At 35.8% G+C, this 27,513-nt stretch overlaps 2 protein-coding genes and 1 pseudogene across 2 annotated transcripts; all 3 read left to right on the forward strand.

Moving 5' to 3' along the window:
- Nucleotides 1–10,100: 10,100 nt before the first annotated feature.
- On the forward strand, nt 10,101–11,057 carry LOC116907465 (olfactory receptor 143-like). Its single transcript, XM_032910449.1, has one exon. It carries the CDS (start codon nt 10,104–10,106, stop codon nt 11,055–11,057), a length of 954 nt encoding a protein of 317 aa, XP_032766340.1. The 5' UTR covers nt 10,101–10,103.
- A 4,019-nt stretch (nt 11,058–15,076) lies between these two features.
- On the forward strand, nt 15,077–15,993 carry LOC116907338 (annotated as a pseudogene).
- Nucleotides 15,994–23,896: 7,903 nt separating this feature from the next.
- Nucleotides 23,897–24,853, forward strand: LOC116907442 (olfactory receptor 143-like). The gene has a single exon (XM_032910413.1). It carries the CDS (start codon nt 23,912–23,914, stop codon nt 24,851–24,853), a length of 942 nt encoding a protein of 313 aa, XP_032766304.1. The 5' UTR covers nt 23,897–23,911.
- The last annotated feature ends 2,660 nt before the right edge of the window (nt 24,854–27,513 follow it).

The following is a 27,513-nucleotide window of genomic DNA, read 5'->3' on the forward strand; positions in this document are numbered from 1 at the left end:
TTTTTTAAGGAAGAGAGAATAGTTTAGTGTAATTTTCCAAAATCATATTTATCTTTCTCAGCATTGAAAACTGAACAAGCATATTTGTGTATCTATCAGTACAGTTCTCTCTAGCCTTAGAAATCATGAAGATTTATCTAAAAACCACCAAATAATATTATACTTAGAAATGTAAGAGTCAAGAATTTTTTTACCTGTATATATTTATTTTATTATTTTTTAGTCTGTGTGTGGTGGCGTCATATTCTGACCCTTTTTCATTCTTGGCAAGTGTCTGTCCACATGGCTACATCATTTTTTATTGGATTTTTTAAATTTATATTTCAAATGTTATTCCCTTTCCTGATTTCCCAGACATAAGCCCCCTATCCCATCCCCCTCTCCTTCTTCTATAAGGGTGTTCCCCTCCCATCCACCCTCCTCTTTTCACACCCTCCCCCGACATCTTAATTACTATTGTGGTTTGTTACATTTACAAGTTTTATGTGGCTATCTCAGAGACAGTGTCTCACTACTTCACTTAGTAAACCTCTGGTATGATTTAAAGGAGATTTCAATTTAAAGGCTTTTTTGCTTCCCATAAGCCTGAAGTCAGGAGATGATGTGAATGCCCTTTTAAATTTTGTCTATTTCATCGTCTTAAAGCAGTTTCATTAAGAGGAAGTAAAAAGTCTATTGTAATTCTGCTGCACTGAAACAGTAACTTACACCATTCATGATAAAGGGAACCTACACTAGGTTTTCCCCTCATGGAATTGAGGGCATATTTGTGAATATAGGGACCTGCTATGTCTTCATTGGATAGACTATGACTGTAAGTTCACTATGTGACGACGAACATTGTATTTTAAGTTTAACTTACTGTGTTCAATAGATATATGAAACAAAATTGTCTCTAGACTGAAAGCTCCATGGGCCCAAGTGTAGATGGAAAGTTAGGGAATGTTAAGAACTCCTTCTGCACAGTTTTAAGGAAAGTGTTGTTTATCACAACAACGGACAAAATGTCAACCACTGCTCCTGCTTCTGTAACCAAAACTTGCTTGTTCAAAACAACCATGAAGTATGCCAGACATATGTTTGCTAAAAGCTGTGATTATGCTGACACATGGCTGCACTTAGACAAGGATACATGTGTGTACATCAACAGAATGTAACCTCCTAACTGCAGGATGTATGTCTGCACATAAATGGAATGTAACCGTATGTTTTACTGCCATTATAAAGCCCTGTCTTACGTGGCTTGGCATGACATCATGAAAATGCTGAGTCCTAGGAATTAGGACTCAGACAACAGCTGGAGCTACCAGTTTTTATGACTTGTTTTGCAGTCCTGAAGGCTCTCACTCTGGGGATATATATATATATATATATATATATATATATATATATATATATATGCATACACATATGAGAAACCCAGTGCTTTGGGAAAACCACCAGCAGTTTCTCCATGCCAAGAATGTGGAAAAGAAATATCTATATGTCTTCATATGTCTTTAGCAGTGTAGTCTAGCACCCTGTCTGTAGCATGCTTTTTGGTGGAATTAAGGAAAGGCTGTGCCCAGAGTTAATTTTCAAGTCAGAACTTCAGCCTAGACACTGCTCACTCTCATTGTTTAGTTCCATAAGGAATCTTGGCCTGGGGACAGAGAAATTGGGATGCTCCTTACCTGAGGGAGCTGCAGCAAAAACTGAGATGATACTTGGCTGCCTAGTATATGAATGAAAATGTCCCCTAAATGTTTGTTTTGATATGATTTCCACTGACTGAATGAACTCTGTCTTTTTAAGCTTCTGTTTGATCGACATGTATTCTTTTCATGATTTGCTCATAAGTTTGTTGCAGTGTTGAATAGTTTTCTTGTTGTGTTGCTTATTGGACTTGAGAAAATTAAAACAATGGGTCAAAATCTTTGATTCATCAAACAGATGATATGTGTTGTTCTGTATTTGTTAATTTCAATTTTATTGTCTCTGTCTCTTGCATGTGTTTTTGTGATCTCGTTGATCTTTTCCAGTTACAGACAGACATAGAAAACTGTGCCTTGATGATGCTAGCTCCCAGAGCTTTCTACTCTCTCTGTTTTATGCACCTCTGTCTGTTTTGACCTACTGCAGCTGCCTCACCAGAGTCTCTTATCTCTCAGGTTTCCCTTTTCTCTACTATCTCTGATTCCTGTCTCTGGTCACGGGATTCAGTCATGTAGCAGTTCAAGTGATGTTAGACATGGGTAATATTAAAATGTTATTTTATGTTGCTGTACTTTATTAAAAAGCTAGCTCTGGAATTTGAATATATCTTCTTCTACTCCCATCCTGTTGCAAGCATGCTTATTTAAAGTTTCTTCCAAATTCATGTTTTATGTCAGGTGAGCCACCTGACTTTGTGAGAAGTAGAGAAAAAAAAAACAGATCAAGAGAAGGCACTGTGTGCTTTAATACAGCTAAAATAATGTAGACTATTCCTAACGGGGATTGTTGGTACTCCTCACAATTTTGGTTTCATGTAGCGCTCTAAGACTTTTGCTGTATTATCAACTTTATCTCAAGATTTGTAAGACTATTGCTTAAACTCTTTTTAAGTCCATTGAGTAAGGCTTAACTTTTGTAAAATCTATAACACAATTTTTATTTAAACTTATATTAAAAGGCTTTGATAATTGAATATTTACTAATAGATATTCTTTATTTATTATGAGATAGTACATATATAACTTAAATTTACATCTAATTGCAAAGAAAATAAAAGCATCCCAAATAACACCTATGCAACTTCACCACCATCTTAATTAAGGTGACTTTATGATATAAACCAACTAAGGAGGCAAAAACTGGTCTTAAAGACTTTCAAATTAGGATGGGTTTTTATCCTTAAGGTAAAAATAAAAGATGTAGACAAAAATCATTAAAACAGAGTTTACGGAAATAGGATTTTAAAATAATGCATATTTACTAAGACATTAAAATGCACATATATGCATTTATATACAAAGATTGAAAATAAAAATGAAATGCCTTACAAATGGGAGTACACAGGCAATTATCTTTTACCTTAGCCATGTTCTTTACTGTAATACCTAAGCAAACAGTAGCATTTGGAAAACAACACCAAAGAGGCTATAATAATTAAAGATGTAAATAAAAGGTTTTAATAATTTTATTCCTCAAATATAGAAATATAAATGAGACTTTATTTACTATGCTCAGTAACTTTTTGCTCTATTTTTTGAAAAAGGCTAAATATCATGTCTTCTGGGTGTTAGTGTGTCTCAGAATATTGACAAAACCAAAATGTTTGTCTTTGAATATCCACAAAATTCAATAGGTCAAAAAACTTCTCTGGTTTTATATCTGCAGAGGTTCTTCTAGTTATTTTACAAACTCTATTTTTCACTTTAAATAGAGGGCTATGGCTAGATACATACCTGAGTTAATAGAATGCACCTGCTCAGAACCCAGAGTAGCAGACCTTATAAATCTATTTAAAAATTAAGACAAAACTACTGCTAGAAGAAAATCCAAGTAGAAAAGGAGATGAGGAAAGCTGTTTCATGGAAGAGATCAGTCCAAGTCACACACACACCCTTCCCCCTGCTTAGGGATACTTGCCTTTGACCAGGTTTTTGATGCCTACCTGATAGTCACTAGCAGGGACTGACATACCTTGTCAGGTCTTTTGATTGAAAAATACAAGTTGGATCCAGTGGTGCGGCCTGTTAGCCAGCCCTATTATGGGCAAAAAAGTGGATCTGGCCTTGATGGAAAAGGCACAGTTGAGCCAATCCTGAGGGTGTGAGAGCTTTGCCAGCTATAGCACTTGGAAGAGTGGGCCCAGTGCCTGGACTGGGCAGAATATTGGAGCTGGCTGTTAAGGTTTGGATGCAGACACGATGTCCTCAAGGGCATGATGGCAGGAAAGCTGACCTTGCCTCTTGCAGTGAGTAGCTTTGAGAGAATTAGCTGGAGCTGTGTTGGAGAGCTCCTGTTGATGGTGCTGATATGGAAGACTCAGTGGTCTGACCAGCTCAGCTATTATCCATGCACAGATCCAGAACTTCAAGTTGGCTAAACCCCATATCTATATCATCTGTTAAGTCTTGGAACATATGGAAGGACTAGGCTAGTTCTACTGATCCAAAGCAGCAGGTGATGCAAAACAACAACAGGATAACTAGGAGGAAGCCCAGTGAGGATCCAATGTTGATGATGTCACAGAAGCCAGACTCATTGCAATGAACATTTGCAAGAGAAGGTATGCAGATAGAGGGATAGACTGTGGGGGCACACTGTGGCAATACACTGTGGGGTCACATTGTGACACACTATGGCCTCCATGACAAGCATTTCTATGCATTGTTTTATTTTGTTTATTTTGTTTTTTTTTTATTTTTATTTGGGAGGAGGTTACAAGAGTAAAGGACAGAATTGAGGTGATGGGAGATGATAAGGATTGGGGTACATGATGCAAAATTCACAAAGTATCTGTAAAATTTTGAAAACAGAGAAAACATGGCTTACAAGAGACCACCAGAAGTTTAATGTCTTGAGCTAGGGTCTGGACAGAGTTTTATATAAACTAAGATGGCAGGGATCTGAATCATTATAGATAAAGAATAACAGACACTGGGGGAACAGATGAATGACTTAGGATGCAAGGGAATAAAAGAGAAATTAGAAATGGGAAGAAGTCTAAGAGAAGCTAAGAATTAGGGTTATATCTAGGAGAATCAAGAATTGAGGAATGATGCAGCAAGATAATGCTCAAAGCAGTTTGGCATAAGGCTTATAGAATACTTTTCCTTACCTAATGTCTATTCAGGCTAACAGAAACTACCTTAAGAAAGTAGGTCTGGCCTCTTTGTCTTTGCTGACTTTGTTAAACTTTAGGTATTTGTATAAACTGAGTCATAAAATAAACTGTGATATTCTGTAATGATGCAGTATGAAAGAACCAAAATAAGAATTTCATTCTTTCTATAGGCTTTACTATAGAGAAATTTTACTTCAGCAACATGGGTGGTCTGGCAAGAGATGGTATCCAAATACCTTGTATGTCTGTGTGATATCACAAGAATGACATACATTTAATCCCTCTGGCTGGAATAAGGGGACACCGTTAGTATACATCTTTAATCTGAAGCAATGAAGGTAAAGTTAGTTTGTAGAAGGAAGCAAGCATGTTTGAAGTGATGTCTAACTGAGGAGATGACAAAATGAATCAGAGGATGATTCAACAGGATGAGTCAGAGATAGGATATGCTCAACTCAACTCCCATGAGAAAAGCATAGTGGGGAGACAGGGTGGGGAGGGGAGAAAGAGAGGAAGGGAAAGAGCGAGGGGGGAAGGAGGGAAGGAGGGAGGGAGGAGTAAGGAGGGAGGAGAAGGAGGGGAGGAGGAGAAGGAGAAATGAAGACAAGCGAAGGCAAGAGAAGACAAGTGAAATGAGAGAGGATGGCAGTTTTACCAGGACAGTTTTACAGGGATAGTTTTCAAAGAGAACAAGTTAGACACAGGAAGACAAAACGAGCCAGAGAATGAGAATGAGTCAGAAGATTGGAACATATTGTCAGAGCACTATGGGGCCAAGCAAAATAGTTCAGGCAGAAGCTGATAAAAGCAGGGTTGAATCAGCAAGCTTGGACGATTAGATCACAAGGAGGTGAGAGGCTCCTATGCTTAGACCTAGGGATAGTTAGAGCAGAGAAAGAAATGCTCTGGGCTCAGCCCAAGCCATGCATTCACACAGGTTGGTTACAGATTTTATCTCATCCCTTTATCTGAGGAAATAAAAGGTACTTTTCCACTATATTTATGATTTCAAATTTTATTTTGACAGTAAAAGACCTTTCAATTCAATAATTGTGATTTTTGTAAGGCTCAAACTTGACAGAAATAAGACTCTGAAATCTAATCCTCTAACTTGTAGACTGTTAATGATAAGACACACAAGTTAATAGTAAGTAACCTTGTAAAGGATAAAGCTTTTTAATGTCATCAAAACTCGGCTTATGACTATGCTAATTAAAAATGTAACTCATTTTACAAGGGCAAGATTTATTTAGGCTTCAGTTTAAATGTTAAGCCTATATTAAGTAACTAAAAGCAAGTAAAGCTTATTTGAAGTAAATCAAAGTGAATAAATGGCCTCAAAATTCTTTAGAGACATATTCAGTATGACATGTAAAATTGTTTAATAGAAAAGTCTTCCTATGATAGATAAAATGTTCAGCTCCTAATGTGTTACCTGGTAAAAGTTTCGACTGAGAAAAGCAAAAGTAAAGGTGAAGCTCTGAGGAAGGGCAACATTTGAGGACTGAGATATGAAAGCTATGTAAGTTATGAGGGTCTAAGAAAATGACTTAAGGCATGGCCATGCAACATGTAAAGCTCCAAGGAAATAATTAAAAAATAAGAATAATGAAAACTTAAAAATCATGTGTGATTGTAAGATTCCCAAAGTTCAGAGTTTTAACATATTGATCAATGGAGTTCTGATAAGCTGTTAGTCTATCTTGATAAAATACAGACTACTATTTAAATTTCCTTTGCTTTTCTTCTAAATATAGACTTAAGAGTACTTTTCACTATGATAAAAAAAAATCTCTATCCAAAGTATAATTATCTATTCAAGCCTATGGACAGAGTTTTTAACCCCAAATAATTTGGTTTTGGGTCTTCAAACTTTTACTGTGATACAACAATGTGAGTCTATTTCAGCAATTTTCTGATCTCTCTCTCTCTCTCTCTCTCTCTCTCTCTCTCTCTCTCCCCCCCTATCTTAAAAAGAATTCATGTGAGCTTCCAGGATTCACAACTTGAGTACACTTGTAACGGGTGAACATACTCCAGATAAGCGCTCCTGTCATGTCAATCAACAGCCTAAGCTCTCCAGCTATTGTCTGCTCCTGAGAAGGAAGCTCCAAATGTAAAATTTTCCTTTAAGTTTCTTAACTTTAAGTTTTGTTCCTGCCTTGGTAGATTTTTCACTCAACTGTTTGACACCATCCAGAAATCAGGTGTGGACTACAAATTGCTCCATGGTGATCTATACCACCCCTGTCCCAGGAAGATTACAAAACTAGAGAGCCCTGAATTTGCTGAAAGGGGACATTAACTAGTACAATGTGATTGTTCCCCAACTATTCAGATGGATCACCAAACCAAATGCTTTTGATTAATATTCATTGCCTTGATCCTGTCTCCACCTTCATCTAACATTCCAGCCTTTCTATGCCCTGACAATGATAACCCAACTTCAGCTGAGAAGAATACATTAACCCTTATCCTTAACAAAAAGGCTGGATTGACAGGTCCAAAGGAAACTAGTTTTCCTCCACTAGAGAGAGTCGCTCCCACTCTCCCTGGCAAAGGGGACAAATAGCTACCTATAGTGACTAGGCTTTTTTTTTTTTTTTTTTATTGACTATGTTTTGTTTACATTTCAAATGTTATTCCCTTTCCGGGACATAAGCCCCCTATCCCATCATCCTCCCCTTCTTCCATAAGGGTATTCCCGTCCTCATCCACCATCTGCTTCCCACACCCCCACCCCGACATACCCTGCGCTAGGGGTCCAACCATGGCAGGACCAAGGGCTTCTCCTTCCATTGGTACCCAACAAGGCCATCTTCTGCTACTTATGCAGCTGGGGTCATGGGTCTGTCCATGTGAATTCTTTGGGTAGTGGTTTAGTCCCTGGGAGCTCTGTTTGGTTGGCATTGTTGTTCTTATGGGGTTACAAGCCCCTTCAGCTCCTTCATTCCTTTCCCTAATTCCTCCAAAAGGGACCCCATTCTCAGTTCAATGGTTTGCTGCTTGCATTTGCCTTTGTATTTGTCATGCTCTGGCTGTGCCTCTCAGGAGACATCTATATCTGGTTCCTGTCATCATGCATTTTTTAGCTTCATCAATCTTACCTAGTTTTGGTGGCTGTATATATATGGGCCACGTGTGGCAGGTTCAGAATGGCCGTCCTTTCCTTTAGTCTCTTCTCCAAACTTTGCCTACATATCCTCTCCTATGAATATTTTTGTTCCCCTTTTAGGGAGTGAAGCATCTGCACTTTGTGCTTCTTGAACTTCATTATATTACATGTAATAATAACAGCAAAAACATATTAATAGCCGGAGTCCTTCTAAAACGAGTTTCTCCTAGGCCTGGCCTACCAGAATTCCTTCATAGATTTTAATCCAAGGCAATAATCTCAAGATCTCAAGATGATCTCAAGAAGATCATCTCCTAGTTATTAGTTTGTGCTATGATGGCTACAGTCAGGCTTTGATGTCTCAGAAGCTCAAGCCCTTTAGCCGTATGGTAATTCAGATGCAGGACTTCCAGCTCTTTTGCCAGCACTACTGTCTGTCTGCATGCTGCCATGTTTCTTGCCATGATATTAATGAACTAAACCTTTGAACTATAAGCCATCCCCAATTAAACGTTTTCCTTTGTAAGTTTTGCTCTGATCATGATGTTCCTTCATAGCAACAGAAACTCCAAGACAGTGTCCACACCATATATTACAATGTCTAGAGAAATTTTATTGGTCACAACTGATGTGAATTATAGTACTGGCATGCAATGGGCATGGCCAAGGGATATTGTCCATTATTTGTTACACAGGAGAGTAATACAATATATATTTACTTCCTCTGAATGTCCATTCTGATAAGAATGAGAAATCCTAGTTTATCTGGATAAAGATATAGAACAGGGCAGAGGAATTATACCATTCTATTTGTTAGGACAGTCTCATATTATATGGAACATCTAATTTAATTAAAACAAGAATATGAAACAGCAGTTCTTTTGTCTTATTTCATATAACTATTATTATCACTGTTAAAATGCTGAGATTAAACCCAAAGTCTCCTGTATGCAAAATAAGGTTTCTACCACTGAGCCATATCCCAGACCCTTTTTCATGAGCCTTATTTTATAGATATCCATAGCAATATAAATATGTAAATATAAATTTGCAAGGCAAAAGAAATTATAACCTTGATATACAATTTCATTGTTAAGAAGTAGAAAAGCCTGGATTTAAACTCAGATGTTTTGAGTTCCTCTTCCGTTTTTATTGACTCTTTGCTCCTCTTCTGTAGAGTGTTCATCTACGAACTTGTGGTTACTGATGCAATTGTATGGGTTTGTAGAAAATTACTAGAAATGGCAACTGAGTATGACCTGGGATTTTTCCCTTGCAGAGTTTTGCAGGGCATAATGAGTAGAATTCTGAAGGGAACAACCAATATTCTGCTCAGGGAATTAGCTATTCCTAATGGAAAATTACAAACTAAGCAGAGCTTTGAGTCTGTGGAGAGAGAATATTTACATCCACCATACATGATGTAAACACAGGTTTTTATTTTTTTTTTATTTTTACCGTTAAGGGACTTACTCAATTTAGGTGTGGTCCTCAAGGAGAGCACTTCTACTTCTAATATATTTCGCCCAAATGCCAAGTCCTAAGAGTTTCATTTGAGTGAAAAGATGAATTCGATGCTCAAATGAGATTATTATTTTCCTTTGTGCAAATAACAAGAACCTATTAAAGAAAATCTCAAACTGAAATCATGTTGTAGACATGACCTAGAAACTATAGCCAGAATTGTACTGATAGCTAATACTCCTTCATCATTAGAAACTTAGAACCCTTAGGACACTGGAGTTAAAGGAACTGTGTGATTCAACAGCAGTGACATATTCAGGGGAACAGAGGTGAGCATCTCATCAATCATCTTTAGCTTTATCACATTCCTTCAAACAAACACAAAACTATATAAGTCATTTATTTGAGAGACAGATCCTGCTTATTTCTCTTTCTATTCCTAATTCCTAATGAAGATTAAATAAAAGAGTAGAAATGTTGTTGAACTGCTTAAGGAATTCTGTCAGTATTTTCTCATAATTGATACTAAGAAGGAAGAAATGGGGATTTCTTAGGAATTGGTTAGGAAGTAATGTTCTTTGAGTACTTTATGGAGTGGCTTTAGACAATGATAAACTTATAACAAACAGCTCTGTCCTTTTTTAATCAGTGACAGAGAACTTGCTAATGTGACCCTTCACTACTGTTTCTACAGATCTACTGGTGATACAAATGGCTATGGGGAATGACTCTTCTGTGACTGAGTTCATTCTCACAGGACTGACAAACCAACCTGAACTCCAGCTGCCCCTGTTTTTCCTGTTCCTGGTGAACTATATAACCACTGTGGTAGGAAACTTGAGTTTAATGAGTATCATTTGCTGGAATTCAAACCTTCAGACACCTATGTACTTTTTTCTCTTTAACCTCTCTTTTATTGATCTATGTTATTCATTTGTCTTTACTCCCAAAACACTAATGAGTTTTGTCTTAGAGAAAAATGTAATTTCTTTTACAGGATGCATGACACAGCTGTTTTTCATGTGCCTTTTTGCCAATTCTGAGTGCTATTTGCTGACAGCCATGGCTTATGATCGCTATGTTGCCATTTGTCAACCCCTGCTGTACATGGTCATCATGTCTCCTGTGACATGTTCCCTGATGATGTTTGGTTCATACGTGATGGGGTTTGTTGCTGCAATTGTCCATACAGGTTTTATGATCAGGCTCAGCTTTTGTGATTCCAACATTATCAACCACTACATGTGTGATATCTTCCCTCTTCTCCAGCTCTCCTGCAGCAGCACCTACGCTAATGAGCTTGTGAGTTCTGTTTTTGTCAGCACAGTAGTCCTTGCATCTAGCTTTCTCATCTTAACCTCCTATGCTTTGATTCTTTTTAATATCATTCAGTTGTCATCAGGTAAAGGTTTATGCAAAGCCATGAGTACCTGCAGTTCTCACATAATGACTGTTGTCCTATTTTATGGATTTGGTATGCTTACCCATATCAAAACATCATCTGATGAATCAGTGAATCAAGGGAAATTTTTCTGCCTACTTTGTACATTTTTGATGCCTTTGCTGAATCCCTTTATTTACAGTCTCAGAAATAAGGATGTCAAGCTTGCGCTGAAGAGAACACTGAGGAGACTCACAGTGAGTGAACCACTGGGGCTACGATAGTCATTTGATTCTTCACTTCATTTTCTTACCACTTCTTTTTCGATATAATCTTTTCTTTCATTCACCTTTTGCTTTATAGTCTTGCAAGATTTCCACCTTATTATTTTGTCACTTTCCTCCACAAAAATTCTTGATTTTCTTATATGAGGATAAGAAAATATTTATGATCAGCGGACTGATCCTGAATGTGGATCCAGTTTCATCTTTACATATGGGATGTCATATTTTTCAATACTGAGACAATTCTATTTATCCTTTATCTCTGTATTTCTACAACAAAGGGAAGTCATGGAGTTGAATATTTTCTAATAAATTTACTTGTGTTATAGTTTTCTAAGTGGACTTTGTAAAACTTTTCCAGTTTCAGATCTTTAAAAACATGTGTGAATTGCAATAAAAGAGAGAATATATAAAAAATCCTGGCCACAATAAAGTTGTCAGTTTCTAGCATTATTTATTGTCTTTCAAGAATTTTTTTGTTTTAAAATTTTCACCTCACTATTAGAAAATGACACTATGTATTTTTTGAGTAGTGCTTAATGTTATAAAGATTTGCAGTTGAATCAGGCTAATTTCGTATCAGACTTCTCAAATACCACTAACACTGACAGTACTTTTTATAAAAAAGATGTTTTGTTATAAATACCATTGAATTGGCCACTGCACTTGACAAGGACTGATTTCTTTTAGAAACAACACAATAACAATACATAATATCTAAGTCATTATTCCCATTGTGATAATGGAGATGGTGTTTGTGAAATGTCTACTTACTTGTAAAAAAGAAACCATAGCTGGCTTTAGAGTCTAGTAACTGATTGCTTATGTATGTTCCTATGTTTGATTTTTACTACACACACATACATAACACATATATGTATATATTAAATGTATAATTATGTACATGTATTTATGACAACAATATTGAATAACTAGACTTTTTATTTAAATGTGCAAATCTAATTTTTTCTTTTACTTTTTCCTGTGAACCTTCTTCCACACAACTTATGCCAAGTCAAGCAAAGCATAAAATACCTGAATGTCTATGTAACATGTAACATTATTCAATACAGTGCTAATATAATTCTTTTCCTGTTCTCTGTATTAGACTTTTTTAGCTTATGGAGTTCCTAATACAGATCTCAGTTTTTAACCCATTATGCATATAATAAATGAACAGAAGAAAAGAAAGAGAGAGAGAATTGTAAAGCAATGGATACAGCTACGGAGTTGTTTAGGATAAGTCTGGAGGACAGGGAGGAGCTGGCAGCCTGGTCCCTGTTGCTTTTCAGGAACCATGCATAGTGTGATGACCTAACAGCTCCAAGATCTGCCACAAGGAATTCTGTGGGACCTGAAAGCTGACACTGGCCAAGATTCATATCATAAAGAGATATGAAGATATGGAGATATGGAAAGATATGAACCCCTGGGTCCAGATGTAGTCAAGATATCAATGAAGTAAAGATATCTGGTTAAACATATTAGAAAAGTTTTTCTATTATTGACCAAAGGTTAAATTTTAGTGAACTACACTTGAATACACTCACCATTATTCAAGCTTTATTATATTACTGTCAACCAAACAAACAGGGAGTACAAGATTATTAAAATTCATTCATCAATATTTTTGTTATTTGTCCTTTTTATTATAATGCATGCCATTTCAATGAATATTTGTATACAAGATTTTGGGTTTCTTTGGATATGAAATTTTGTTAAGAACTTAGAAATTTGTTTTGAGCAAATAATGTATATGTTTATAGACTACTTATATATGCATTTATAATGTTTCCTCAGATGTTACATATATGTATAGCTTGGTTTGAAAATTTCAAGATATTTTCTGAACAGGTTGTGTAACTTTACTTTCATAATAGTGGATGAGAATTTCAGGATTTTTACACATGCATTTGTAATTAATATTGTCAGTTTTGTTACTGAGATAACTGTTTCAAATCAATATTAGAAGCCATGCTGCTGTGTGAAAGATAACTTTACACATTTACTATATAGGCCATTCAGAAATAATGATGTAAAGTTCCTTTTAATGATATAAAAGCCGATTAAAAATCCTAATAAAAATAACAACTATCAAAAAGAACCCCTGTATGAAATAACTTAAAATAAAATACAATGCAATATTCATATGGGAAATCCAGTTGCTTTGTATATAAGAGTAACAAACATTTGAGATTAAAACTACAATATCATTGATGCTAATTAAGAAAAGTAGATATGCGACTACCTATCGGTTGTGGGTAGAAGTCTACTGAAGTGTAGACAGAACATATTGTCATGTGAATGTAAAATGGCCTCTGAAGACTCATATGCTTGACTCACTTCTGTAAGCTGGTTGTACTGTTTTTAGTGAGTATGACCTCAGTGGAAAAAGTAGACTATGACGGGAAGGCCTTGAAGTTTATATCTACTTGAAGTTCTGGCTGAAGCTCACCATATTCTGATGAAAGCTACGTAGGATGTAGTTTCTGCATGTTCCTGCTGCAATACTCAAATGGCTATGGTGCTCTGTTTTCCTTGCAGAGACAGCAAAATCTCATGAAATTCTAAGATGAATTAAAGCTTTCTGCCCCTAAATTTTCTTTGTTATATATTTTACTATAATACATATGATGAAAGAAGTAACTTACAATTTCTGTATGAATATGAACTGATCATACAGTCTTCTGTACTCTAAGCAAGACTTCTACCACCAATTCAACACTCACATCTGTTATTTTCCAAATTACTTTTAATGTGTTTATATATTTATTAAGTGTATAGAAGATTTACTTATAAGTATTTGAAGATTTAATAATACATAAATGAGGTTCACTGAATTCTACATCTACACTGTTAAAAAAATGGAAAGGCTTAGATATAAACTCTTACTACTTGAATGATATTTCACCTCTCTCAATTTATCTCTAGAGTTTGTCATCTATCAGTCTGTCTGTCTATCTATCTATCTATCTATCTATCTATCTATCTATCTATCTATCTATCTATCATCTATTAGGTATGTATCTATCATCTACCTACTAGTAGAGTTTGAAACCTGTGATCTGATGTTGCCCAGTTACAAATGGCAAGTGAACAGCAGTTCTCTGAATACTCCTTTGTAGAATTATAATGAGAATGACAAAGGGGACCACTCATAACTTTTGCCCTGGGAACTAGATAGTGTCTGATGGGAACTTATAAACTGAATAGGATTCTGACTCTCCAAAGATCCCACCTTAGTTTTATAGCATTTGATGTAAACATAAACTCAGTCAGTTTTGCCCTCAAGGGGCACATCCCACAGGGAGAATATTACAAAGAAGAGAGTTATTTTCTGTACTTATTACCAAAGCCTTGACCTTCATATTTTCATTTGAATGACATAATGCTTTGGAGACTCATAGAATGTTGTTTTTTTATTTTTTATTTTGGGTATGTACAAAGAGCATTCTACTGATATTCCATTTCCCGCAATGAACCTCTTCTAGCAAGTCAGAGATTATCTGTACTTGTTAAAATTACCTATTTCGTTTTCTTGAACAGTGAGGAAAAAGGTTGCAAGTCCCTAAAGCAAGAAAGTTTCTGGATGACTAGAGGTGAGCATTGAATTTTTGCCTTGACAGTTACATTTGAAATTCCGACTTTCATAAATCTTGGACTTTGGAAGAAAATAATCAAGTCCTAATTATTAGTAATGACCAACAGAAAGGGAATAAGTTATATTCTGAGTCCCTTAAGGTTGTTTGACATCTTTCTTTCTGGATACATATCATGAGTAGAGAAAAGGAAATAGGGATTACATAGGAATCAACGTGTTAGTATTCAAAGAACCATTCACTTAACATTTGTAGCTTTTCTGAGCATCATTGATGGATGTAATAAATGCTCTTTCAAGGTCGAGATATGTGTTCTTTAAACTCAAGTTTAGAAACCAATAAATCAAACTTTTCACTTAGAGTGAAAGATGCAATACTGATTAGAGTTGGTTTCTATTCTTATTCTTACAGATTCTACACATGAAGCAAATGATTATGGAAAATGATTCTTCTGTGTCTGAGTTTATTCTTATGGGACTGGCAGACCAACCTGAGCTCCAGCTCCCACTATTTTTTCTCTTCTTGATGAACTACACAGCCACTGTGATGGGTAACTTGAGCTTAATGAGTATCATTTTCTTGAATTCAAACCTTCACACCCCCAGGTACTTTTTCATCTTCAATCTGTCCTTCATTGATTTTTGTTATTCATTTGTTTTTACCCCCAAAATGCTAATGAGTTTTGTTTTAGAGAGGAACACCATCTCCTTCAGAGGATGCATGACTCAGCTGTTCTTCTTCTGCTTTTTTGTGAACTTGAGACAGGTGCTGACAGCCATATTTATGATCGCTTATGTGGCCATCTGTCAGCCACTTATGCAAAGGTTGTTATGTCACCTGAATATGTGTTATGCTGATGTTTGGTCCATTTTGATGGGGGTTTGTTGGGGCCATGGCTCACACAGGTGTATGATCAGGTTCAGCTTTGTGACTCTAAACATCATCAACCACTACATGTGACATCTTCCCCCTCCAGCCTCCTGCAGTAGTATCCACGGTAAACGAACTTGTGAGCTTGTAGTGGTGGGCACGGTTATCACTTTATCTAGCCTAATTATCTTAATCTCTTATGGTATGATCCTTTACAATATCATTCATATATCATCAGGGTTATCCAAAGTTATAAACTCTGGGTCCCACATCACAAGAATTATAGTTTCTTTTTACGGATCTGGGCTGTTGCTTATGTAAAGCTACATCATCTGCTGAAATGTCAGGGGAAAAATTCTTTTCAGTCTTTTTATACATTCTTGGTTCCTATGCTGAATCCTCTCATTTACAGTCTCAGGAACAAGGATGTCAAGGAGAAGAGAACCATGAAGAGACTCACCCAATGATCTATGTAGTGGTTTTTCTCTTACATCTGTTTCTTTTTTTCTGCTGTTTTCCTTCAGTTTTTGTTTGTGTTTTTGATAACCTTTCCTTTATCTTATGCTTCTACTGTATAAGTTTTCTACAGTATCACTTTCCTTCTACTATGCAATGTTACTTGTATCTGGACATTATCAGCCACTGATACATATGCATTTGTATTTCATTTGATCATGTCTGTTACCGATATCGGATTAAGACCCTCCTCTGCTAGCTTATTTTAGTTTAGGAGAACATTACCTACTACTTTTTCCTATATGTCTTTTTTATTCAAGAAAATCTATGAACTAGTATTCTTTATGCCAAACTGATTTCTTAATTTTTTTTTAAATTTTGTATCTATCTTTCCTTATCCGATGGGTTTGTTTTCTACCTATTCAATAACACAGATAAGAGGTGACACAGTTGGGATTGGGGATTTAGCTCAGTGGTAGAGCGCTTGCCTAGCAAACACAATGCCCTGGGTTCGGTCCCCAGCTCCGAAAAAAAAAGAAAAAGAAAAAGAAAAAAAAGAGGTGACACAGTTGTCAAAGTTTTAACAATTTTCAGGTTATTTTGTTAGTAGTTTCTTTTTAAAAATTGTGTTGCCTTTATTAGTTTTACACTTTTTATTATTTGTATATATCTAATTATCATGTAAAAAAATTACATGCAGCAAAATTGAAACCTATGAATAAGTAAAGCACATTTTCAATGTGTTTCAAATCAAGCACATTTCAGATGCTAGACACTATTCTAAGGACTTTTTAAAAAAAGTAACCTTGAAATACATGATAATACTGTATCATTGCTTTTATTTTGAAATGAGAAAACTGAGACAAAGAGAGGTTCATGTACTTGTTAAGGATACATATAGCTGCTTAGTGGTAGGTTTGAAATTTGATTTGAAATCTAGTGGACACATTTTGCTATGAAGTACATTCACCTACCTACCAAATATATTACTTGGAAGAGATGGGAGTTATATTACAAAAAAATTGAGGAATTTACCAGAATTTTTATTAAAGGCTATTAGCTTCAAGTTTGGTAATGGCATTATATATGTATTTAAACTGGGATATATTTTTGACATTTATTAAATCTACTTTCTTGCCCTAAGTCCCCTCAGGACCTAGGATTATGACAAAGCTTGACATTCTGATATTTTGTGGCAGAGTTGAAAAATTGTTTTTCTTCCTGATATGTGGACTACGTGATTTTTTTTAAAACCACTGTGTTCATTTTTGGCCAGAAAACATTATCATAATGATGTCTAGTCCATTTTCCCTATCACCCTGTTGTTCTTATTTAAAAGAAATAATGTTTACATCTGAATAATTGAACCACAGACTTATTAATTTATTAATTAAGGCTTATTAATGCAGTCCATGCATGGTATTGTTTCTGAGTTTGATTCACAAGACCAAAAATAATCTCTTTCTGTCTCTGTCTCTTACTACATCTTTATATATTGCCATCTGTTTATCTTATATCTACATATCATACTGAAGAAAACAGTTATGAAATTGTAGCATTGCAAAACAAACTTCATTATTATAGTCTATAAGTACTTTAAATGCCATACAAATAATAATATGAAAGTTAATATTGTATCCGAAGAAAGAGGAAAATAAATTGCAAAATAACAATATACTTTCTAGAGAAATTTTCACAATTATTCAAAAACTAAGGCATCTACTATGAGAATATGAATCCAGCCAAGATGCTATAATAGAGAACTTTTCTGTCAGATTTTGATGGTCAAATAAAAAGTACATATATTATTATTGCTATCTCATAATAAAGTGGTGTGCTCATGGTGAGCTACATAATAACACTTCTTGTTTGCTGTTATTAGTGATTGTTTTTCTGTCATGATAAGGTATAGTAGTTTGGTTGGGTTGTCATGTTACAATTACCATATTAAAATATGCCCTTTGAGGTGCTGTTAGATACTATCTCCTTATTTGGAAAAATAATTATGTTATAATAAAAAACAAATAACAATGTGTATTTTTCAACACTATTATTGGAAATATACAATTTACTCATTAATAATGTATAGAAACCACAGAGGAGAGAAAATATATGATGTTTGCCTTACTTAGACTTGCTTAATTTACTTAGTAAAACCACCATGAGATTATTTGGTTTATTACACATGAAATAGCTTCAATCTTCTTTATGGCTGATAAAAGGTCACTGTATGAATAAATTTTATCTTTACTCATTCTTTGTCACCTAGGTTGCTTCCATTATGTATTTAACATGTAGATTTGTAGAATAGTGACTTGAAATTGGGTAAATACCAAAACGTCATAGAGCTGTGTCATTTGATAGATCTATTTCTATTACCTTGAGAAACCTCTATACTGATTATTATGGTATCTGGAAGTGTTTAATTTCCTATTAGCAGGATAAAACTATTCATTTTAATCCACACCTTCCTCAGCATTGATGTTACCTGTTTGCTTGATGTCTGCCATTTTGATTGGGGTGAGATAGAATCTCACTATAGTTTATATGTGCTGTCCTTTGATGATTAGTTATTTTGAACATTTTAAAATGTTTACTGGATACTTGTTTTGTTATTTGACAGATTTGTGTACATTTTGTTAGCCTTTTCACTGATTGTTTGGTTTGGTTTAAAGTGCTTAGTTTAAAAAATGTATAGTCTAAATATTGATCTGAATGTACAGATATTAAATATTTTCTTCTATTCTGTTGGCTGTGTTTTCAGTTTAATAGTAGTTTCTTTCATATCCTGGAATCTGTTCAGAAAGTCTTTGTTCATGCCTGTGTCTTATTTTCTCCATGATTTACTCTAAAACTCTCAGGTCTTGCATCATAGTCATTTATACAAATGTACTGACTGCTAATATAGGAGAGAGACAAGCATCCAGGTGCATTTTTTTGCGCATGTGCTATTTAGTTTGGTTATCCCCTTTTTTGAACAGGATATCACTTTTAGAAGGCACCTCTGGCATATCTGACACTTTTAGTGGGACCAAGAACCTGGACTAGAATAGGTCGTTGGTTCTGCAAATAACATGCCACTATTATTCTGATATAGCATTAAAATAATTCTTAGCAAATTATTGCTGCACTCATAGTTCATTGCACCTATCAATCCACATCACAGAAGCTTCTTCTTGTAGTAGATGAAAATTGGTAGAGAGACTCTCTATGCATTAACATTCAGAGAACAAGAGATTTTGGAGTGCTTAATCCTAAATTAGACATTCAGATCATACCCTTCTTCGTGGATTCTCACAGAGAAGCGGAACAAAAATTGTAAGAGCCTGACGTGAGAGTAGATAGTTTCAAGGAAAGAGTGTGCCCTTGTACAATAGGGCAGCTGCATTTAGAAACACACCGCAACTATGACAACATGCTCTGCTGTCTTTTTAATCTCAAGCAGGACAAAGTTAGTGCATGGCGGTGAGGATGTATGTACAAAAGCCTACCAAAAGCTGAAAAACAAAAGCTGAAAAACTGATGAAGTTTAATAGCTGTTGGAAGCGTGAGGGTCAGTTTCTGGAATGCGGTGATGCTTGCTAAGTTCACCATACTCCTGTCATAGTCCACGCTGAAGAGTGATTAGAAAGCAAAATTAGTATTGGATGCCTTTACTAAAATAAGAGAGAGACAAACCCAAATCCCCCAAGTTAGGTGAGAAGTCAGGCATTCAGTGAGAGATATGAGCAAAATTTGTACATGAAATTCTCTTTCATTAGTGAAGTATTATTAAAAACAATGTGGTTATTGTTGAAAGGGTTTACTTTGGTGTCCTCTATTATCTCATACTGACCTATTGGCTAATACAATGGGAATTTATATTACTACAGGTTTGTAGTCAAACTTTAAGGTAGGCATGCTAATATTTCTGGTGTTATCTTTTGCTCATTCACATGTTTACATGCTTCCATGTTAGATTTAAGATTGCTTTTCTCTTTTTGTGAAGAATGATGTTTATACAATCAATCTCTCTCCTGATTTAATTATTTTATTAAAATTCCCATTGAATGCTGTTTTGATTATGCAAAACAGAAACATCATTTATTCTGAATCAAATATGGGTGACTCTGGCCCATGGCAGAGGATTGAAGTTGCCTAGATTTATATATTTTAAGTGGCTACAAAAATGTTTATAATCAAAGAGCAGAAGAAAGACAATTATGAAGGCATCTTTAAAACATAGTGATGCAAACACTGGATTATGCTAAGTCACAGCAAACTTCTATAACTTTTGACATTATGTGATGACATTTTTCATTTTTGAGTTTATAGAAACCAATGAAAGCTTAAATTAAGATATTCTAAAGGTTTTACCTGAAGTGAAAGATTAGATAAATATATTAGGATAATTTTCTTCTGAGCTGGTAATATTCCAATGTTCTATAACAAATGCTAATCAGCAAACAAACCTTTCTGGTAATCTCTAATATTATGATCATTTTTTCTAGTAATTTAATTTCACATTTTTCACTTTTTGTTTTTATTTGAGAAAACAGTCTTGGATAGTAACACCAACTTACAGGTTTCCTCACCCAAAAGATGAAGCGATTTTTTTCTGGTTCTTCATATATGTCATATATGTTCTTTCTCCCTTGCATGCATGCTCTCACTTGGACTAATAAATTCTTTTCTAAATAAAACTTTTACTTTATGATCTTGTTTGCCCATCTATCACTGATTTTATAATGAGAATATGAAAGTAGGTTGGAGGTTGTGGTTCTCCTGGTCAACTTCATCTCTAAGAATAACATAGTTCTTTTAACTTGATTAGGAATTGTGCTTGGGATTAACTCTAGGACCTCATAAATAAATATGTCAATGTAAAATAATGATGGAGCTTTAAAGAAAAGTGGAGAATAGTCATATCTGAGGTAAGTGTGGGTGACCATGTCTGACATATACAGATTCAAATTAGCCTGAATAACATATTTCTACATGAAAGGTGTGGCATATGACATAACCCATAAATATATACATCTTGAAATTATATTAGTGGTAATATTAAATAACAAGAGGAGGAGAACTCATGTTTATGATATTTTCTTGTAGCTTTCTTTACTTTGGTTTTAGTGTAGACAGAAACTTGGTAATTGTAATGATTACCATTGTGAAAAGTTTAACTAATAGTCAGAAAATGGATATGCCAGATGGGGAAAGCAATGGACATCACTTTAAAAGGACTAAGATAGTCCAATATGCTTTTGACTCTTGTCTAATAACATTCCATTTCTCTACAATCATGTTGTGATATTTGAGTCAGATCTAGCAGTTTTGAGGAACATTAATGTGTGTAGCTTCTTCAGAGAAATTCGGTTCATGCATAGTAACCAGGTCCTCTACTAGTTGGCTCTCTTTCCACTGCATACGAATATTTGAATGTAGAAACACATTCGAATACAGTTAGCCTTTTAAATTTTTTACCAAACAAAAGATAATGTTTGTCAGTTTTAAGCTAGCTAGATAGGTCATATATTGCTATTATAAGTGTAAGACCCAAATTCATCCTAAATGTTTTTATATTCATATCCCTGGGCAAGTGATAAACTGGGGAAAACAAAATAAATAAGTTTAGAATACAATATATTTAAAATGTAATAGTGAAACAACTGAAATTATGTGATCAGTTATTTTGAGGACCTCTTAGTTTTATCAAGTTTTTCCTCATAAGATTTTAAAACTCATTTGGGTCGAGGCTCTTCTTGGTAAATGAGGCAGGCAAGAAGCAATGTCTGGCAAGTGCTTTCAACCAGTGACATGCAAGATTAATGAAATTATTTTGTTAAATATATCCAATGAACTGAATACCACACCCTAGTGTTTGGAAAAGCCAACCACCAAATGTTGTCAGGTAGGTTAAGGAACAAGGCAGCTAATCCTTAAATGTATCTCCAAGATGTGCTAATGAAATTGGCTCCAATTCAGAAATGGACTATGTAATAATGAGATTTTCTACAAATCACTGAATATCATGGGGGTGGATATCCCCTTTTAAGACCTTGATTAGCTGGGGAAATGACACTAGAGGAGTTGTAGCTAGAGGGAACATTTGTCTCTTCTCTTCAGTGTCCCAAATACATTATACAGATATATTTGTAATGGTAGTGTTGGGATAGTCATCAGATTTTTAGCCTTCATTAAACCAAGTATAAATAGAAACTAATAGAGAAATGCACATATGACCCATAAAACTGTTTCATATATTTTGAGTGTACTTTTTAATTGGATATTTTCTTTACTACATTTCAAATGTTATCCCGTCTCTAAGTTTCCCTTCCAGAATCCCCTACCCTATACCCCCTCACCCTGCTTCTATGAGGGTACTCCCTCCCCAGTCACTCTAGCCTCCCCATCCTGGCATTCATCTACACTTGTGTATCAAGCCTTCACAGGACCAAGGGTCTGCCTCTCTTCCCATTGATGCCTGATAAGGCCATCTTCTGCTACATATATGGTAGAACCATGGATCGCTCCATGTGTCCTCTTAGGTTGGCATACAATGCTAGGAGCCAAACATCTTTTTTCTCCACTACACAAGACAACAGCATGGAACGGGTTTATTTTTTCCAAGTGAGTCAAGGCATGAATAACCTTATTTTTCTGAGTAAAAATGTGAACAGTATAAGCAGACTAACACCTAATAGTACATTATCATGTATCCAGTAAACTTCTAATACACTGTGAAAGTTGTCTCAAAACATAATAGATTTATTATTTTATGCATTTTTAAAATATTTTTTCTTTATGATTGTACCTATAAGTTTCTGTATGTTAACCTAGAATTTCCAATTTGTCAGTTTTACGAATATAGCTACTCATAAGAAAATAATACAGGTGGACCAAAACAAGGATCAGAATAGTCTACAGTTTCATAACTGGGAAGGCAAATCTTCTAATGTAAATTTGTACTATCTTTTGAGTTCATCTTCATATTCTTTTATTCCCCTCATAAAATTGTTATACATAATATTAATACTTGGTCAGTCCCTTATTCTTGCAACCATAGGAAAGCTACAAATTGCTAGTTAGCATTTCCCTGGACAGTTCCTCTTGTAGAGCTCTGCAGAGCTTAAGGAAGAGATGACAAACCCACAGTTCTGCCCTGGGGAATAGACACTCCTGCTGGGAAATTACAAATGGAGTAGAATGTTGACTCTCTAAAGAATTGATGTTAGTTCTATGGCACAGACTCAACAAGTTCTACCCTTAAGGGAATCATCCAGAAGGGAGACTCTCATAAAGGAGAGAGTAATTTTTCATGCTTCTAATAATTTCTTCAGAAATGTTGATAATGAAATATTGGAGTCTCATATATGAAAGCTATGTTCTTTTCTGTGTGTGTCAAGACTCTTTATGAAATTCTCAAACAGAAAGTATGTTATTGGCCCAGCAAATCTCTTACAGGAGGGAGGCAATGGTCTGCATTTTTGGGATAACCTGCTTAATTTTTAACAGCTTTCGCCTTCAGAGCATGGTGTGGACGAATACACCATAAATTCCACTGTCAGGGAAGACTCCAGGTGAATCAAGGTGAGCATCAAACAGTTTTTTTTTTCTTGAGATTTTAACTTCGCGTGTGTGTGTGTGTGTGTGTGTGTGTGTGTGTGTGTGTGTGTTTGTGTGCATGTTCTGAGGAAAGCCTGCGTATTGCTCTTTTCAACCTTAATTCTTAGTATAGATGAAAGAGAATCAAATGATTTAATAGTCAATGAAAGAATCTTTCTAGAATGATAAAGATCATGGGTAGGGGGAAAAAAGAAATAGGGGTTCCTTAGGGCTCCTTATTCACTCTCTTAAGCTCAGAAACTAATAAATGCAACTTTTTTCTTGCAGGGAGAGAGGTTCATAGGGTAATATATGTTTCTACCCTTATTCCTACAGGTGCCACACATGATGCAAATGACTATGGAAAATAGCTCTTCAGTGTCAGAATTTATTCTTAAGGGACTGACAGAACAACCTGAGCTCCAGCTGCCCTTATTTGTTCTGTTCTTGATGAACTACATAGCCACTGTGATGGGCAACTTGAGCTTAATGAGTCTAATTTGCTTAAACTCAAACCTTCATACCCCCATGTACTTTTTCATCTTCAATCTGTCCTTTATTGACTTCTGCTACTCATTACTCTCTACTCCCAAAATGCTGATGAGTTTTGTTTTAGAGAAAAACACCATCTCCTTCAGAGGATGCATGACTCAGCTGTTTTTCTACTGCGTTTTTGTGAATTCTGAGAGTTATGTGCTGACAGCCATGGCCTATGATCGCTATGTGGCCATCTGTCAGCCACTTATGTACAAGATCGTTATGTCCCCTAAGGTCTGCTGTCTGCTAATATTTGGATCCTACTCTATGGGGTTTGTTAGTGCCATGGCTCACACAGGCTGTATGGTCAGGCTCAGTTTTTGTGATTCTAACATCATCAACCACTACATGTGTGACATCTTCCCTCTCCTCCAGCTCTCCTGCAGTAGCACCTATGTCAATGAGCTTATGAGCTATGTTGTGGTGGGCACATCCATCATTTTATGCTGCCTCATTATCTTGGTCTCATATGCTATGATCCTCTTCAATATCATTCATATGTCATCAGCTAAGGGTTGGTCCAAAGCCTTGGGCACTTGTGGGTCTCACAACATAACTGTCAGTCTCTTCTATGGATCTGGGCTGCTTGCTTACGTCAAGCCATCATCTACTGAGACTGTGGGTCAGGCCAAATTTTTCTCAGTGTTTTATACTCTATTGGTGCCCATGTTGAACCCTCTTATTTATAGCCTCAGAAACAAGGATGTCAAACTTGCTGTGAAGAAAACCTGGAAAAGAATCACAAGCTGATCTACCCTATGCTACGTCCTTTAGCTTGCTCACATTCTCTTTTTGTTTGGGTTTTTTAATATATTTCTTGTCTCTTATATTGTGTGTATTTTATTCATTTAATTTATCATTGTTCTTTAGTAGCATTGATAAAATTTATAGTATAGTAACACATTTCTCTTTAAGCCAAGCAATAAAACTGTTTGTACTGTGAGAATATGTGGCATCCTCAGATTGAGAATGTTTCTAAGATTCTATGATGTTCATGGTCTCTATTAAGTTAAGATCTTGTTCAGTTTTTTTTAACTTTACCTGAGGATAAATTTTTAGTACTTTTCCTATCATGTATTTCTTTAAAATATTTGTATATTTATTTTAAAATTTATATGTATATATTGAACTTCTCTGAATGAATGTTTATCATACACATTTAAGAGCCTATCATGGATAGAAGAGTGTTTCAGAATCCTCAGTTGTAGAGCAACAGGCAGGTGGGAACCAAGTACATTTCTGGAAAGAAACCCATGTGTTCTGTAAGAGCATTAAGTGCTCTAACCAGTTAAAACCTCTCCACTGCCCCCACTGTCTCTTCTCTTCCAATCAATAAAATTCCTGGAGTTTTTACGCTTTAACTCTTTTCTTTCTCAGTTGTCTGATATTACTTTGATATAAGGTATGATGTGAACAATAAGTTCCTTATCTGAAGGGTTTATTACCTGTATATTTATTCTAAGAGATGCGAAGATAATTGTGCAGATGATATAATGGTCAACATTCCAGCTATTATTTGTATGGTTCTTTTTCTAGTATTTGAGCTTGAAATTGATGAGGTAAGTTTTTAATTAACTGTAATAAGATTTTTATTCTATGGTTATCAGAGCATGTGTTTGGACTATTCCTCTGCACATTTCTCCACTTCCATGTGAGTTTGAGACTAGTTCAGCAAACCGAAATTTTGCCATGACTAGAATTGAAATTGTTACTTTTTGTATATGATATATGGATTGTGTCTATGCCTTTAAAATACAATTATATATTTATGTCCACAGAACACAGTGTTTTAATAATATCTAAACTATACCACAACCCTATTTCACAGAATGTATAGTATTTTCTTTAAAGGTCTCAGCTACTTCTGTAAAAGAAATAGCACATGGAATAAAGACCTATTGATAAACGTTCCATATATTTTGATTGGGTTCCCATACCCTAGAACAATCTCTAGCTCCATTCCTTTATCAACGTCTGCCTGTCGGACCATGAAAGGCACCCTGGTTTCCGGCTGAGGAGGTTTGAAACCCCATTACCATAAATGGAACTGTAGGCTTTTCATCTGACTCCCAGGAAACCAGGCTGATCACTAAGACACAGCCCTCCATAGATTTGTGGTCATCAGTCATGTAAGGGCAATGCCCCAAGCCCCTCCACAGGTAAAGGACATGACCACAGGTCAAGTAGGCTCAAGACAGATCTCCACTAGAGAAGCACCTAAAGGCCTGGAGGCTTAGCCAATGACCATTTCCTCCCAGACACTCCTCCCTGCATAAAACATTTAATCTCAAGCCCACTCTGAGAAGTGGGGTATGATTTTACTCATATATTTTCCGCCATGACAATAAATGCCTTAAAACCACAAACTGTCTCTTTTCATCAGGATCCGCCATGGAGCGCCACAGAGAAGACCTTCGCCTACAGAGTAGTCCCTTTCTAGTCTCCTGTAGAAGCCTGTAGCCTACCGCAATCAAGCCGAGGACTATCCTCCATAGGTTCTCCCTCAGCCTCAGGCTAGATCCATCTTGTGGGCCCCCATTCTGTTCTCAGTTCTTCTGCAGCATCCCAGTGGTGCCTGTATGCCCAAGAGCCTGAGAACCGGATGGCCCCGGCCTCTTTGCAGGAAGGATCCAGTTCCGGTTGAGTCCCAAGACTCAGACTGTGTTTCCCTACCCTCAGATGGAGTGGTGTCTCGGGCTGCCCTACAGACACCTGACGGAGATGTGGGGTAAGCATGGTCTTCTTCCCGCATCTTACCTCCCGGAGTGACCTGATCCCTGTGGCGGAGCAGACATGGGACCTCCAATAACCTACAACTGGCGCCAGTTATACTCCTCTATCTGCCTTTATATCTATCTGCCTTCTAGATGAAGAAATACCCACATGACTGAGGCTAGGCAATACAAATAATGCTGCACAGTTTATTTTCACATGTACTGCATGTCTTAGGCAATAATACAAGGAGAATGCAAAGTGAAGAAATAGAAGATTTCAGAACTATTCCCCAGGACTCCGCAAGAGAGGGATTTATAAGAATATGGACCCTGCCAAGATGCTGGTAGTCGAGATCTTGTCTGCAGAACTCTTGAAAACCAAATTAGTTTGTTTTTGCACATCTCCCTCATCTCAGAATAATGTGGTGTAAACCTGCTGACCAAAAGGCAACATCGTGTCTGTTATTTTTGATTAATGATTCTTTTTCTAGAAGGAGATTTGTTATGTCTTTCTGAATTGTCATGTCAATATTCTTTATGTTTAGACAGAAACATAATTCATTCATGTAATATACAATTAATAATTAGCCTAGTATTATATTTTTTACTTCCTGTGTTGGGTAGCATATATGCCCTGGATGGTTCACTGAAAAATCCACAGAAATGTGGATGATGAATGTCTAAAGCTCTCTCTTG

Source organism: Rattus rattus, chromosome 8 (genome assembly GCF_011064425.1).
Source record: "Rattus rattus isolate New Zealand chromosome 8, Rrattus_CSIRO_v1, whole genome shotgun sequence".
In the NCBI taxonomy this organism is placed as follows: domain Eukaryota; kingdom Metazoa; phylum Chordata; class Mammalia; order Rodentia; family Muridae; genus Rattus; species Rattus rattus.

Bases quoted from the DNA above. Each gene is read 5' to 3' on its own strand.
- LOC116907465 (XM_032910449.1), top strand. From the start codon at position 10,104: ATGGCTATGGGGAATGACTCTTCTGTGACTGAGTTCATTCTCACAGGA.
- LOC116907442 (XM_032910413.1), top strand. From the start codon at position 23,912: ATGATGCAAATGACTATGGAAAATAGCTCTTCAGTGTCAGAATTTATT.